Source organism: Bufo bufo, chromosome 7 (assembly GCF_905171765.1).
Source record: "Bufo bufo chromosome 7, aBufBuf1.1, whole genome shotgun sequence".
Lineage (NCBI taxonomy): Eukaryota > Metazoa > Chordata > Amphibia > Anura > Bufonidae > Bufo > Bufo bufo.
This window is the reverse complement of record NC_053395.1, coordinates 132,485,613-132,499,435: the sequence shown is the minus strand read 5'-3', so window position 1 is coordinate 132,499,435 and position 13,823 is coordinate 132,485,613. Positions and strand designations below refer to the sequence as shown.

The following is a 13,823-nucleotide window of genomic DNA, read 5'->3' as shown; positions in this document are numbered from 1 at the left end:
ATGGATTGCAGGGTGGTCTGTAACCATGGAAACGAGCAGTGTATAATGTGATAGAAAAATGAATCCAGCCAGCAAAGGAAGCAATACGGACAATCACAAAACAGTAGTAAGTGGCTTGTATTAACTTTCTCTACATCATAAATGCCACTTATTGAAGTTAGACAACCCCTTTAATGGTTAAGAGTATGGCAGTGTGCTCCTGCAAATGAGTCTTTGTGCAGGGTACACTGTATCTATTACAAGGCAGCTATTAGACTAGGGATAAGACAGTGTAGTGGGTATGCATCCACAACCCATTAGGTGGGATAGTAACTGTCTAACCCTTAGGCCTCTTTCACACGGGCGAGATTTCCACACGGGTGCGATGCATGAGGTGAACGCATTGCACCCTCACTGAATCCGGATCCATTCATTTCTATGGGGCTGTGCACACGAGCATTAATTTTCACGCATCACTTGTGCGTTGCGTGAAAATAACAGCATGTTCTATATTCTGCATTTTTCAACAACGCAGGCCCCATAGAAGTGTATAGGGCTGCGTGAAAAGTGGATGCGGTGCGATTTTCACGCACGGTTGCTAGGAGACGATCGGGATGGGGACCTGATCTTTATTATTTTCCCTTATAACATGTTATAAGGGAAAATAATAGCATTCTTAATACAGAATACATAGTACAATAGGGCTGGTGGGGTTAAAAAAATAATAATAATTTAACTCATCTTAATCCACTTGTTCGCGCAGCCCGGCTTCTCTTCTGTCTTCATCTTTGCTGTGCACAGGAAAAGGACCTTTGATGACGTCACTGTGCTCATCACATGGTCCATCACATGATCCATCACCATGGTAAAAGATCATGTGATGGACCATGTGATGAGCGCAGTGACGTCATCAAAGGTCCTATTCCTCAAAGAAGAAGTCAGAAGAGAAACCGGGCTGCGCGAACAAGTGGATTAAGTTGAGTTAAATAAAAAAAAAATTTTTATTTAACCCCTCCAGCCCTATTGTACTATGCATTCTGTATTAGGAATGCTATTATTTTCCCTTATAACCATGTTATAAGGGAAAATAATACAATCTACAGAACACCGATCCCAAGCCCGAACTTCTGTGAAGAAGTTCGGGTTTGGGTACCAAACATGGCGATTTTTCTCATACGCGTGCAAAACGCATTACAATGTTTTGCACTCGCACATGTTCCCGCAACGCACCCGCATCTTTTCCCGCAACGCCCGTGTGAAACCAGCCTTACTCTCTCTGATAACTAGCTGTCCCCAAAATTAAATGATCCTATGCGCTTCTGAAACCATATCTCACCAGGAGTCAATGTGCAGGGATTAATCCATTCAGAGGCCCATCTGGAGCATAATAAAGCCAATACAAAGTACCGTACTCTGATGGTGGCACGGAGCTGTACGCTGTCTGCTATTTGCAATTATAATAGCAGACAATACCCAGATTTTTTATTATATTGTAATAAAGAACATTATTATTATTAGGATAAATAAAAGTTAGGTTTTAAATTAGGCTTTTTTTTCTTTCTTTCTGAGTAATGAAAACTGGACGTCAGCTTTATCTGGATATCAGAAGTACTGGTTGCAAAATTGAAACTCAGGGACCAACGAAGATAGCAAAAGTGAAACATACATCAGGGTAGCCAGTGCACTACTTTTGGTCTGTATATTATACTGTACTTGTCATGTCTGCAAATTTGCAGTTTTTTAAGTGTAATAGTTTCCTAATGGAGTCACCTTTGTTACCCAGATAGGTGTTATTCTCATGCAGCCCACAATATTCTTTTGTATTGTGTTTTTGTATTAGGCTACTTTCACCCTAGCATTTCTGGGTCCGTTTGTGAGATCTGTTCAGGGCTCTCACAAGCGGTCCAAAACGGATCAGTTTTGCCCTAATGCGTTCTGAATGGATAAGGATCCGCTCAGAATGCATCAGTTTGCCTCCGTTACACCAAAACGCTGCTTGCAGATTTTTGGTGTCCGCCTGATGATGCGGAGGCAAATGGATCCGTCCTGACACAGAATGTAAGTCAATGGTGGGGACAGATCCGTTTTCACTAACACAATCTGGCACAATAGAAAACGAATCCATCCCCCATTGACTTTCAGTGGTGTTCAAGATGGATCCGTTTTGTCAATGTTAAAGATAATACAAAAACGGATCCGTTCTGAATGGATGCATGCGGTTGTATTATCGGTGCATATTTATGACGAATCCGCACCAAATGCGAGTGTGAAAGTAGCCTTAGTAACATGGTAGTAGCACTGATTTGCATGGAGTTATGTCTCTTCTCTCACAGTTATGTGAATTTTTGATATATTTGGCATGAGTAATTAATAAAAAATAATTCATATTTTATATCATGTGGCATAGTGTTGTTATTTTGATCATCGGTAGTTCTACTTTAAAACAAACACTAGCAGTTCATTTTAAGTGTTACAATCCCTATTTCTATCTGTTGAAAAAAAGGGGTAAAAGACCTGTTGTATAAGTAACCTTAGTAGGAAAATATATTGTGCTGGATTGAAAGCTCCAGATTTTGGCTGGATATTTACTTTAAATTAAAATTGAAGTGGCTTCTGTATTTTGTTTTTTGGCTTGTTTTACATATCTGCCGTGCCCATCATTTATCTCAATAGTACAATTGTTAAGAATGTTGAAAGAAGAGCGTATAGATAAAGGTTCCCACAGCTTGTTGATGCCTGGTTTGGGAAATTTTTGTCATTTACATACTCAATAATTGTCATCACACCAGCCATGGTTTCTTCACATGTAGGTTGAATTTGGTCTTCTGGCAATACAAATTGGTAAGTACCATTGTCTCTTAACTCTATAGTGTAAGAAAACTCAATTCCAAGATCATGAACCCAATCTTGACTTGTCCCGGAGGCTTCATCTGAAAAATAATTAGAACAAATTAGTTTTTTATTTTTAAAACAGAATCAAAATTGAAATAATGATAGGAAATTGGAACTGCTAAATTGGAATGTATGAATATAATTTTTTTTTATCAAGATCTAAGGCAAGTTCTTTTGTTGAACAATGGTGTACATTGAAAAGATGATGCTTCATAATAAAGAGCAAAATGTCCCAGGTTTTTCCAACCTGAACAGAAGAGGCCCGTGGTGGGTGGGACCACGGCAATGAACTGCTTCACATAGTCATAGAGTTTACTTGCAGCCTTCACAAAAGGCATTTTCACAATATACCTATTTTATAACCCCGATTTAGTAGATGTAAGTTGCAGTCAATCAAGGAAAAGGTCAGTGCTGGCAGAATTCCTGTAATACAATAATGCTAGTAGTTTCAAAAGTTCAAAGTCAATCCAAGCACTACAGAAACTAACATACCTATTTATTTGCTCAGGCAAAGAGCAATGACAAAGGGATTAGAAACAGCCATAGAATTCAGTCCTGAAAGAGTTAAGGACTGTTTCGTTTCCACACCGGGTGTTGTCAGGTAAGTAGTAGTGTAGCACAAAAAGCAGAGCTAAATATGAAACACTGAATCTTGTCTGTGGCCACGTGCATAGCGGACCACTTCTCTTGTTAAGGCCTCATGCACACGACCGTTTTTTTTTGCGGTCCGCAAAACGGATTTCCGTTGCTCTGTGATCCGTGACCGTTTTTTCTTCCGTGGATCTTCCTTGATTTTTGGAGGATCCACGGACATGAAAAGTGAAAAAAAAGACTAAGTCAAGTTTGCATTGAAAATTTTTAGGAAAAACGGACACGGATCACGGACACGGATCACGGACGCGGATGACTATCTTGTGTGCATCCGTGATTTTTCATGGACCCATTGACTTGAATGGGTCCGTGAACCGTTGTCCGTGAAAAAAATAGGACAGGTCATATTTTTTTCACGGACTGGAAAAACGGATCACGGACGCGGAAGCCAAACGGTGCATTTTCCGATTTTTCCACGGACCCATTGAAAGTCAATGGGTCCGTGAAAAAAAAATGGAAAACGAAACAACGGCCGTGGATGCACACAAACAACGGTCGTGTGCATGAGGCCTAAGGCCTCATGCACACGACCGTTGTTGTGTTCCGTTCGCAAAATGGGGTTCCGTTGTTCCGTGATCCGTTTCCGTTTTTGTTTCCGTATGTCTTCCTTTATTTTTGGAGGACCACCAGACATAAAGGAAGGTAAAAAAAGTCTAAGACTGGTTTGCCATGCAAATGATAGGAATAAAACGGACGCGGATGACAATCTTGTGTGCCTCCGCGTTTATTAGCGGTCCCATTGACTTGAATGTGGGTCCGCGAACCGTTTTCCACGGACAAGAATAGGACAGGTTATATTTTTTTGACGGACTGGAACCACGGATCACGGACGCGGATGGCAAACGGTGCACTATCCGCATTTTCAACGGCTACATAGAAATGAATGGGTCCGCACCTGAAACGCTAAAATCGGCGGAACGGACGCGGAAGCAAACAACAGTTGTGTGCATGAGGCCTTAGACTTTTTTTTACCTTCCTTTATGTCTGCTGGTCCTCCAAAAATAAAGGAAGACACACGGAAACAAAAACGGAAACTGATCACGGAACAACGGAACCCCATTTTGTGGAATGGAACACAACAATGGTCGTGTGCATGAGGCCTAAGGCTGTGAATGATTTTACGAATGTGATTGGGATTATTGATGTTCTCCACAAGTTTCCAGAATCTCACCTCAGGACCAAAATTCATCCCTGGATCTTTTAACATCAAGAGTTCCCTTAACTTCAAGCTCAAAATCTGAACCAATAAAGAGAGCTCAGTATCTGGAGCTAGGGCTCTAGAATAACAATTGAGCTTGAGAGGCTCGAGGAGGGATACATGGAAAGAATTTGGGATCCACAAAGATGTATGATGCAAAGCTTGTAACTTATGGTATTATTTGCACTTATACCTCAGTGTGATCAAGGGCTTTATTGTTAACTCTGTATTGTTGCAATTGTTTTCCTAGTCTGTAATATACCCCACTCCTATATTGCTGTTTACAGTCTCCAGTGGTAGGGTATACAGTTGCTAGTGGTAGGGTATACAGTTATGCTGTACCACCCAAAATAGGTGGTGGTTATTGTGCCTTTTTTCAGCTCTTTGGATGACATATAGACATGAGTCAATGATGTATAGCATATTTTGTTTATGTCAACTGGCTTTTAATGTATACCAATAAAGAATATATATTTTAATACTCTAATCTATTCTTCAATGGAATGGCAGGTCACTAGCCATGATGTGCTGTTCTACTGCATGAGACCACTAATACCAATGATTGGCTGCATCGGTCAGAGAACCAAGCCTCTTCCAATAGGGGATTGGAAGCTGCCAGAAATGGGGCAGCAGCATGGTGGGACTGTGGACAGGTGTTTGTTTGTTTTGTCAATTTGCTACAGGTTTCAACCATTGGGGTTGTCAGCTCCTATGCCAGACAAGACCTTTAAAGTTACAGTTATTTATTTTTTTTCAGTTTTTTTCATCTCAGCATTTCAAAAGCCATAACTTTTTATTACAGTATACAGGTATCTTTACCAACAGTCTAGAGGCAGGGTGTATTACAGGTCTGGAACATGGCTTGAAGTGGGGGTCTTCAGAAGGCCTCTGGCTGCCATAACAACTAGTCTTCACCTTGTGATTGTGTTAGTGGGGTACTGTTTGATCGCTCAGATGCTGTGGTTGCTATTGACAGTGGCATCTGAGGCTTTAAACTGCCAGGATTGGAGTTATATATCCAATACCAGCAGAAAGAGCAGGATGCCAGCTCCTGAACCCATGCCATCACTGTGATGTACTTTTATGTCACTGAGCATTAACTACCTACAGTTACGGTACATCACTGAGCACTAAGGTTAAGTAACCATAGAGTTGAGTACTAATAGAGTAAAGGAGCCTTTAGTTGTTGAACTGGGTATGGTCCGAGTCAGTGAACACAGATAGCAAGCAGAGAGTAGGAAAAGTGGCATCTACATGTAGCTAAAAATTTATAATTTATCTTTATGACTAGAGATGAGTGAAGTTTTTAAAAACTCAATTCAGCTGCTTCGCTGAAGTTCCCCAAGAAATTAGATTAGTTACCAATTAATTTGTCACAAATCGCTGTACATCAGGTATACCCAGGCCAATCTGCCTTATGGAATGGCCACATGGAGCAGCCATGCTGCGGTGAAGAACTGGGTTTGGCTGGATTAGTGAGGCACAATATGCTGGCATACCCAATTCTCCAACCCCAGCGCTCTCCTGCCCTACAGGTGCTCCTCTCTCTGCATCTTGCTGACTTTTCTAGGAAGTAAAAAGCCAGCAAAACATAAGGATAGTCATCATTAAGACCTAGTCCCCCTAAGGGGTGCAGACTGGATGGTATTGGTTGGCAAGCTGGCAGTGAAATAATAAAGGCTTCCATCTTATTGGTATTGAATTCTTCCGTTAATCATTTTCAGCAACATTACCCCTAGCACATGAGCACTTGCCACACCTCTCCCAATGCTCAGCTCACAGGACAATGGCGGAGATCACACAGGATGGGGGTTTTATAGGGCTTTGACATCACAGGGGATGGCTATCTGCGGATTGACTGGCTGCCCGGCATTTTGTGTGATCTTGCGTTCCCAGGCTAGTCTCCTCTACACTTAGTATCACTTTGTAACATGTGCAGTCACCATTTTAAGAAAACCTGATTCATTACCACTAAGCGAGAGGAAATTCGGATTTGTTTTCCTAAACTTCGGACCAAATTCTGCTTCGAGTTCTTCGCTTCACTCAACACTATTTATGACTGTAAAAACAAGCAAGGGATATGGAGCTGTAAAAAAAACATGGCCTATCTGTCATGTACACAGTTCCACCTCATGTGACATGGGTAAAACTGCAAGGGGTTATTCTATTTCAGCTAACTCAAAGGGGTTATCTGGTAATTAATATTGATGACCTATCATCAGGATAGGTCATCAATATCAGATTGACGGCGGTCTGACACCCAGAACCCCTGCCGATCAGCTACGGGAACGCTGCGGCCTCTTCCTAAGTCCTGCTACTTCACCGTACATCGGTCACATGGCCTACTTGCAGCTCAACCCCATTGAAGTGAATGGGCTGAGCTGCAGTACCAAGCACAAATGCTATAACACGTACGGTGCTGTGCTTGGTGAGCTGCTGCTGGGAGCCGGCTGCACTCACAAGGGCTGGTCTTAGTTTTGTTAGAAAGAGGTTGTCATGTGCTAGAGGTGGCTGCGATCCGTGGTAGTTAACCCCTGCCGCATCGGAGGGGTTAACTGCTACGGATCTCAGCTACCTCTCATAGAGGTCGGGTGCGGCTATATATTTCTGCAGCCAGCACCTGCCTCCTGTATTTGAATTAATGGGTGAGTTATCTAAATTGGTGGCGCAGTGCGACTTCCCCCTCAACCCCAGTATTAAAAACATTGGTGGCGCAGTGCGCCCTCCCCCCCAACCCCAGTATTAAAAACATTGGTGGCACAGTGCGCCCTCCCCCCAACCCCAGTATTAAAAACATTGGTGGCGCAGTGCGCCCTCCCCCCCCAACCCCAGTATTAAAAACATTTGTGGGATAGTGCACCCTCCTCATCCCCAACCCCAGTATTAAAACATTGGTGGCACAGTGCACCCTCCTCATCCCCAACCCCAGTATTAAAACATTGGTGGCACAGTACGCCCCCCCCCTCAACCCCAGTATTAAAAACATTGGTGGCGCAGTGCGCCCTCCCCGCCAACCCCAGTATTAAAAACATTGGTGGCGCAGTGTGCCCCCCCAAACCCCCCCTTCCCCATTATTATAGTCATTGGTGGCAGTGGCAGCTTCTGATTGGAGCCCCAGCAGTGAAATCATGGGGTTCCGATCAGTTACCATGGCAGCCAGGACGCTACTGAAGCCCTGGCTACCATGGTAAGCTCCCTGCTGCCGTGTGTACTATGCACAGGGCAGCAGGGAGAGTGTGAAGTCCTATTCACCATCATAGAGCTCTATTAGGGTGAATAGGACAAACAAACACCAACATATTAAGTATAAATCACCCCCTTTCCCAATTTTATATATAAACAATAAATAAATAAACATATTAAATATAGCTATGTCCAAAATATTTACCATGTGGTGAACGGCGTAAAAGAAAAAAAAATTGGTATCGAAACAACCCTACTGGGCATGCACAGAAACAAGCTAGATACAGCGATGCAGAAGCAGCCTGCACAGCCCACACGCCAATCAGTTGACTTTATCACTATAAAGGGGGCACAAAGGTCTTTATCACTATGGAGGTGGCACAGAGGACTTTATTATACCACTAGATGTCAGTATATAACACTATAATATACCACTAGATGTCAGTATCCTTAGTAATAAAAGCCCTGTGTGCATGCTTAAGGCTGCGTGTCTGTGCGTGTGTGCCGATAATTGAACTGCGCAAGCGCAGAGCGCCGACCAATCAACACGCGGTGCTCCACACGCCTCCGGCACTGACACCCACACCAGCGCCCCGCCAAATCACCGCTGCCCCACATGCAACCGTGCTGCCCACACCAGCACCAGTCAGTGCCAGCTGTCTCAGCCATCAGTCAGCGCCACCATCCACAGTGCCAGCAGTATCAGCCACCAGTCAGTGTCAGCAGTCAGTGCCAGCAGTCTCAGCCATCAGTCAGTCCCACCAGCCACCAGTTACAGTGCCAGCAGTCTCAGCCTCCAGTCAGGCCAGCCGTCTCAGCCATCAGTCAGTGCCACCAGCAACAGCCACCAGTCACAGTGCCAGCAGTCTCAGCCACCAGTCAGTGCCAACCGTCTCAGCCATCAGTCAGTGCCACCAGCTACAGCCACCAGTCACAATGCAAGCAGTCTCAGCCGCCAGCCGCAGCCAGCAGTCAATGCTCAGTGCCAGCAGTCTCAACCACAGCCACCAGTCAGTGCGAACAGTCTCAGCTGCAGTCAGCAGTCTTAGCCACAGCCATCAGTCTCAGACACCAGTCTCATCCACCAGTCATTGCCAGCAGTCAGTTCAAGCAGTCTCAGCCACCAGTCTCGGCCACCAGCCACAGCCAGCAGTCTCAGCTACAAGCCGCAGTCTCAGCCACAGCCACCAGTCAGTGCCAGCAGTCTCAGCCACCAGCTGCAGTCAGCAGTCTCAGCCATAGCCAGCATTCAGTGCCAGCAGTCTCAGCCACAAGCCACAGCCAGTTCCCTTGCCATTAAATATAGACTGTTCCTACTAATGTTTATGCACTACTGTTCTAGCGCCCGTTATTGTAACGGGCTTAATGTCTAGTGTTAGTATAAAGGCTCTGGATGTCCAGTGTGCACATGTACCTGACATGTCCGCTAGCAACCTTGTCAATTCTATCAAGAAAATTGTCAGTCCTTCAAACAACTATCAAAACCTTTAACGATCAACATAGATTGCCAAAGGTTGCAGCAGGGAGTCAGTACAGGACACAATCGGATGTCCAGGCGGAGAATCTCTGTTCTTGTGGACCTTTGGCAATAAATATAACAAGTGTGTTTTTGGGCAGATACTAGTGAGAGCTTTAACAACTTTTTGATCGATGATCCCAAATTCCCTACTTTCCTCCAAGAAAGAATCAATTTCCCTCTTGTAAGTAGTAGTGATGAGCAGCATAGGCAATATTCAAATTTGCAATATTTTGTGAATTTTTGGCCACATATTTGCAAATTTGAGATTGCAAAAATGAATTAAATTTTATTTTCTATATAATACAGACAATCACACAAAGGCTATATGCCAAAAGCCAGATAGGTGCTAACCAATATCCTATCCATAAGACAAGTACAGTCCTTACAATGGCAACCTTGCGCACTATGAGATATTCAAGACCAGCTCTCATCTGACTAAGAGCCAGTAAGCCTTAAAGTTGTTTAGTTTAAGTTGGATGGCTTGGGTGGACATGTGCACCTAGATCATTATCATTAGGGTGACAAAAATTGTAAAAAAATATTTGGGGATGCCAGCTAAATATTCTCTCACTGCTTAGGAGGGCTGCATAAAAAATGTAAGTTTTCTAATTGTCCTAATATTATATTCAATAACCTTTCTATACTGTTTTGTTATGAGAACTCATTTGCATAAACTTGCATATGGGAAAGACATGCAAATTAGCAGAATCTGCCTTGTTTTTCAGCTGAAACACTATTTGCATGTCTTTTCCATATTCAAGTCTATGCAAATGAGTTTACATGACAAAACAATATAGAAAGGTTATTGAATATAATATTAGGACAATTAGAAAACTGAAAATATTTATGCAGCCATCCTAAGAAGTGAGAGGAGTTAGCTGGCATCCAAAATTTTTAATTTTTTTGTCACCCTTATGATAATGATCTAGGTGCACAGGTCCCCCCAAGCCATCCAACTTAACTCCTTAAGGACACAGCCTTATTTCACCTTAAGGACCAAGCCATTTTTTGCAAATCTGACCAGTGTCACTTTAAGTGGTGATAACTTTAAAACACTTTGACTTATCCAGGCCATTCTGAGATTGTTTTTTTTTGTCACATATTGTACTTCATGACACTGGTAAAATGAAGTAAAAAAAAAATTTATTTATAAAAAAATACTAAATTTAGCAAAAATTTGTAAAAAATTGAAAATTTCCAAGTTTCAATTTCTCTACTTCTATAATACATAGTAATACCTCCCAAAATAGTTATTACTTTACATTCCCCATATGTCTACTTCATGTTTGGATCATTTTGGGAATGATATTTTATTTTATTTTTTGGGGATGTTACAAGGCTTAGAAGTTTAGAAGCAAATCTTTCAAAAACCCAATTTTTAGGGACCAGTTCAGGTCTGAAGTCACTTTGCGAGGCTTACATAATAGAAACACCCTTTAGGTGTTCCACAAGAATTAATGTAAAATAGAGATACAATTTCAAAATTTCACTTTTTTGGCAGATTTTCCATTTTAATAATTTTTTTCAGTTACAAAGCAAGGGTTAACAGCCAAACCAAACAATATTTATGTCTCTAGTTTACAAAAACACCCCATATATGGTCGTAAACTGCTGTACGGGCACATGGCAGGGCGCAGAAGGAAAGGAATGCCATACGGTTTTTGGAAGGCAGGTTTTGCTGGATTGTTTTTTTTTGACACCATGCCCCATTTGAAGCCCCCCTGATGCAACCCTAGAGTAGAAACTCCATAAAAGTGACCCAATCTAAGAAATTACACCCCTCAAGGTATTCAAAACTGATTTTACAAACTTTGTTAACCCTTTAGGTGTTCCACAAGAATTAATGGAAAATAGAGATACAATTTCTAAATTTCACTTTTTTGGCAGATTTTCCATTTTAATTTTTTTTTACTTTTACAAAGCAAGGGTTAACAGCCAAAGAAAACTCAATATTTATGGCCCTGATTCTGTAGTTTACAGAAACACCCCATATGTGGTCGTAAACTACTGTACGGGCACACGGCAGGGCGCAGAAGGAAAGGAATGCCATATGGTTTTTGGAAGGCAGATTTTGCTGGACTGGTTTTTTTGAAACCATGTTCCATTTGAAGCCCTCCTGATGCAACCCTAGAGTAGAAACTCCATAAATGTACCCCATCTAAGAAAGTACACCCCTCAAGGTATTTAAAAATGATTTTACAAACGTCGTTAACCCTTTAGGTGTTCCACAACAGTTATTGGCAAATGGAGATGAAATTTCAGAATTTAAATTTTTGGGCAAATTTTCCATTTTAATCCATTTTTTCCAGTAACAAAGCAAGGGTTAACAGCCTATGTGGTCGTAAACTACTGTATGGGCACACGGTAGGGCGCAGAAGGAAAGGAATGCCATATGGTTTTTGGAAGGCAGATTTGCTGGACTGTTTTTTTTGACATCATGTCCCAATTGAAGCCCCCCTGATGCACCCCTAGAGTAGAAACTCCATAAAAGTGACCCTATCTAAGAAACTACACCCTTCAAGGTATTCAAAACTGATTTTACAAACGTCGTTAACCCTTTAGGTGCTCCACAAGAGTTATTGGCAAATGGAGATGAAATTTCAGAATTAAATTTTTTGGGCAAATTTTCCATTTTAATCCATTTTTTCCAGTAACAAAGCAAGGATTAACAGCCAAACAAATCTCAATATTTATGGCCCTGATTCTGTAGTTTACAGAAACACCCCATATGTGGTCGTAAACTGCTGTACGGGCACACGGCAGGGCGCAGAAGGAAAGGAATGCCATACGGTTTTTGGAAGGCAGATTTTGCTGGACTGTTTTTCTTTTACACCATGTCCCATTTGAAGCCCCCCTGATACACCCCTAGAGTAGAAACTCCAAAAAAGTGACCCCATTTTAGAAACTACGGGATAGGGTGGAAGTTTTGTTGGTACTAGTTTAGGGTACATATGATTTTTGGTTGCTCTATATTACACTTTTTGTGAGGCAAGATAACAAGAAATAGCTGTTTTGGCACCATTTTTTTTTTTTGTTATTTACAACATTCATCTGACAGGTTAGATCATGTGGTATTTTTATAGACCAGGTTGTCACGGACGCGGCGATACCTAATATGTATACTTTTTTTATTTATGTAATTTTTACACAATGATTTCATTTTTGAAGAAAAAAAAAATCATGTTTTAGTGTTTCCATAGTCTGAGAGCCATAATTTTTTTAGTTTTTGTGCGATTACCTTGGGTAGGGTAATATTTTTGCGGGATGAGATGACGGTTTTATTGGCACTATTTTGGGGTGCGTGTGACTTTTTGATCGCTTGCTATTACACTTTTTGTGATGTAAGGTGACAAAAAATGGTTTATTTAGCACAGTTTTTATTTTTTATTTTTTACAGTGTTCATCTGAGTGGTTAGGTCATGTGATATTTTTATAGAGCCGGTCGATACGGACGCGGCGATACCTAATATGTATACTTTTTATTTTATTTATGTAAGTTTTACACAATGATTTCATTTTTGAAGCAAAAAAAAAACGTTTTAGTGTTTCCATAGTCTGATAGCCATAATTTTTTCTGTTTTTGGGCGATTACCTTGGGTAGGGTGAGATTTTTGCGGGATGAGATGACTGTTTTATTGGCACTATTTTGGGGTGCGTGTGACTTTTTGATCGCTTGCTATTACACTTTTTGTGATGTAAGGTGACAAAAAATGGTTTATTTAGCACAGTTTTTATTTTTTATTTTTTACAGTGTTCATCTGAGTGGTTAGGTCATGTGATATTTTTATAGAGCCGGTCGATACGGACGCGGCGATACCTAATATGTATACTTTTTATTTTATTTATGTAAGTTTTACACAATGATTTCATTTTTGAAGCAAAAAAAAACATGTATTAGTGTTTCCATAGTCTGATAGCCATAATTTTTTCTGTTTTTGGGCGATTACCTTGGGTAGGGTAAGATTTTTGCGGGATGAGATGACGGTTTTATTGGCACTATTTTGGGGTGCGTGTGACTTTTTGATCGCTTGCTATTACACTTTTTGTGATGTAAGGTGACAAAAAATTGTTTATTTAGCACAGTTTTTATTTTTTATTTTTTACAGTGTTCATCTGAGGGGTTAGGTCATGTGATATTTTTATAGAGCCGGTCGATACCTAATATGTATACTTTTTATTTATTTATGTAAGTTTTACACAATAACAGCTTTTTTAAAACAAAAAAAATGATGTTTTAGTGTCTCCATATTCTAAGCCATAGTTTTTTTTATTTTTTGGGTGATTGTCTCAGGTAGGGGCTCATGTTTTGCGGGATGAGGTGACAGTTAGATTGGTACTATTTTGGTGGGCAAATACCTTTTTCAAGAGGAAACAGCAGGCACACCACCTTCTGGAATGATA

General features: G+C 41.3%; 1 protein-coding gene across 1 annotated transcript in view; it reads right to left on the bottom strand.

Moving 5' to 3' along the window:
* Positions 1 to 2,155: 2,155 nt before the first annotated feature.
* CPO (carboxypeptidase O) overlaps positions 2,156 to 13,823 on the bottom strand; it is a 268,545-nt gene continuing 256,877 nt past the window's right edge. Inside the window, exon 12 of the mRNA XM_040441046.1 lies at positions 2,156 to 2,909. Coding sequence (XP_040296980.1) covers positions 2,641 to 2,909 — 269 coding nt within the window. The 3' untranslated portion in view covers positions 2,156 to 2,640. The remainder of the gene's footprint in view (positions 2,910 to 13,823) is intronic.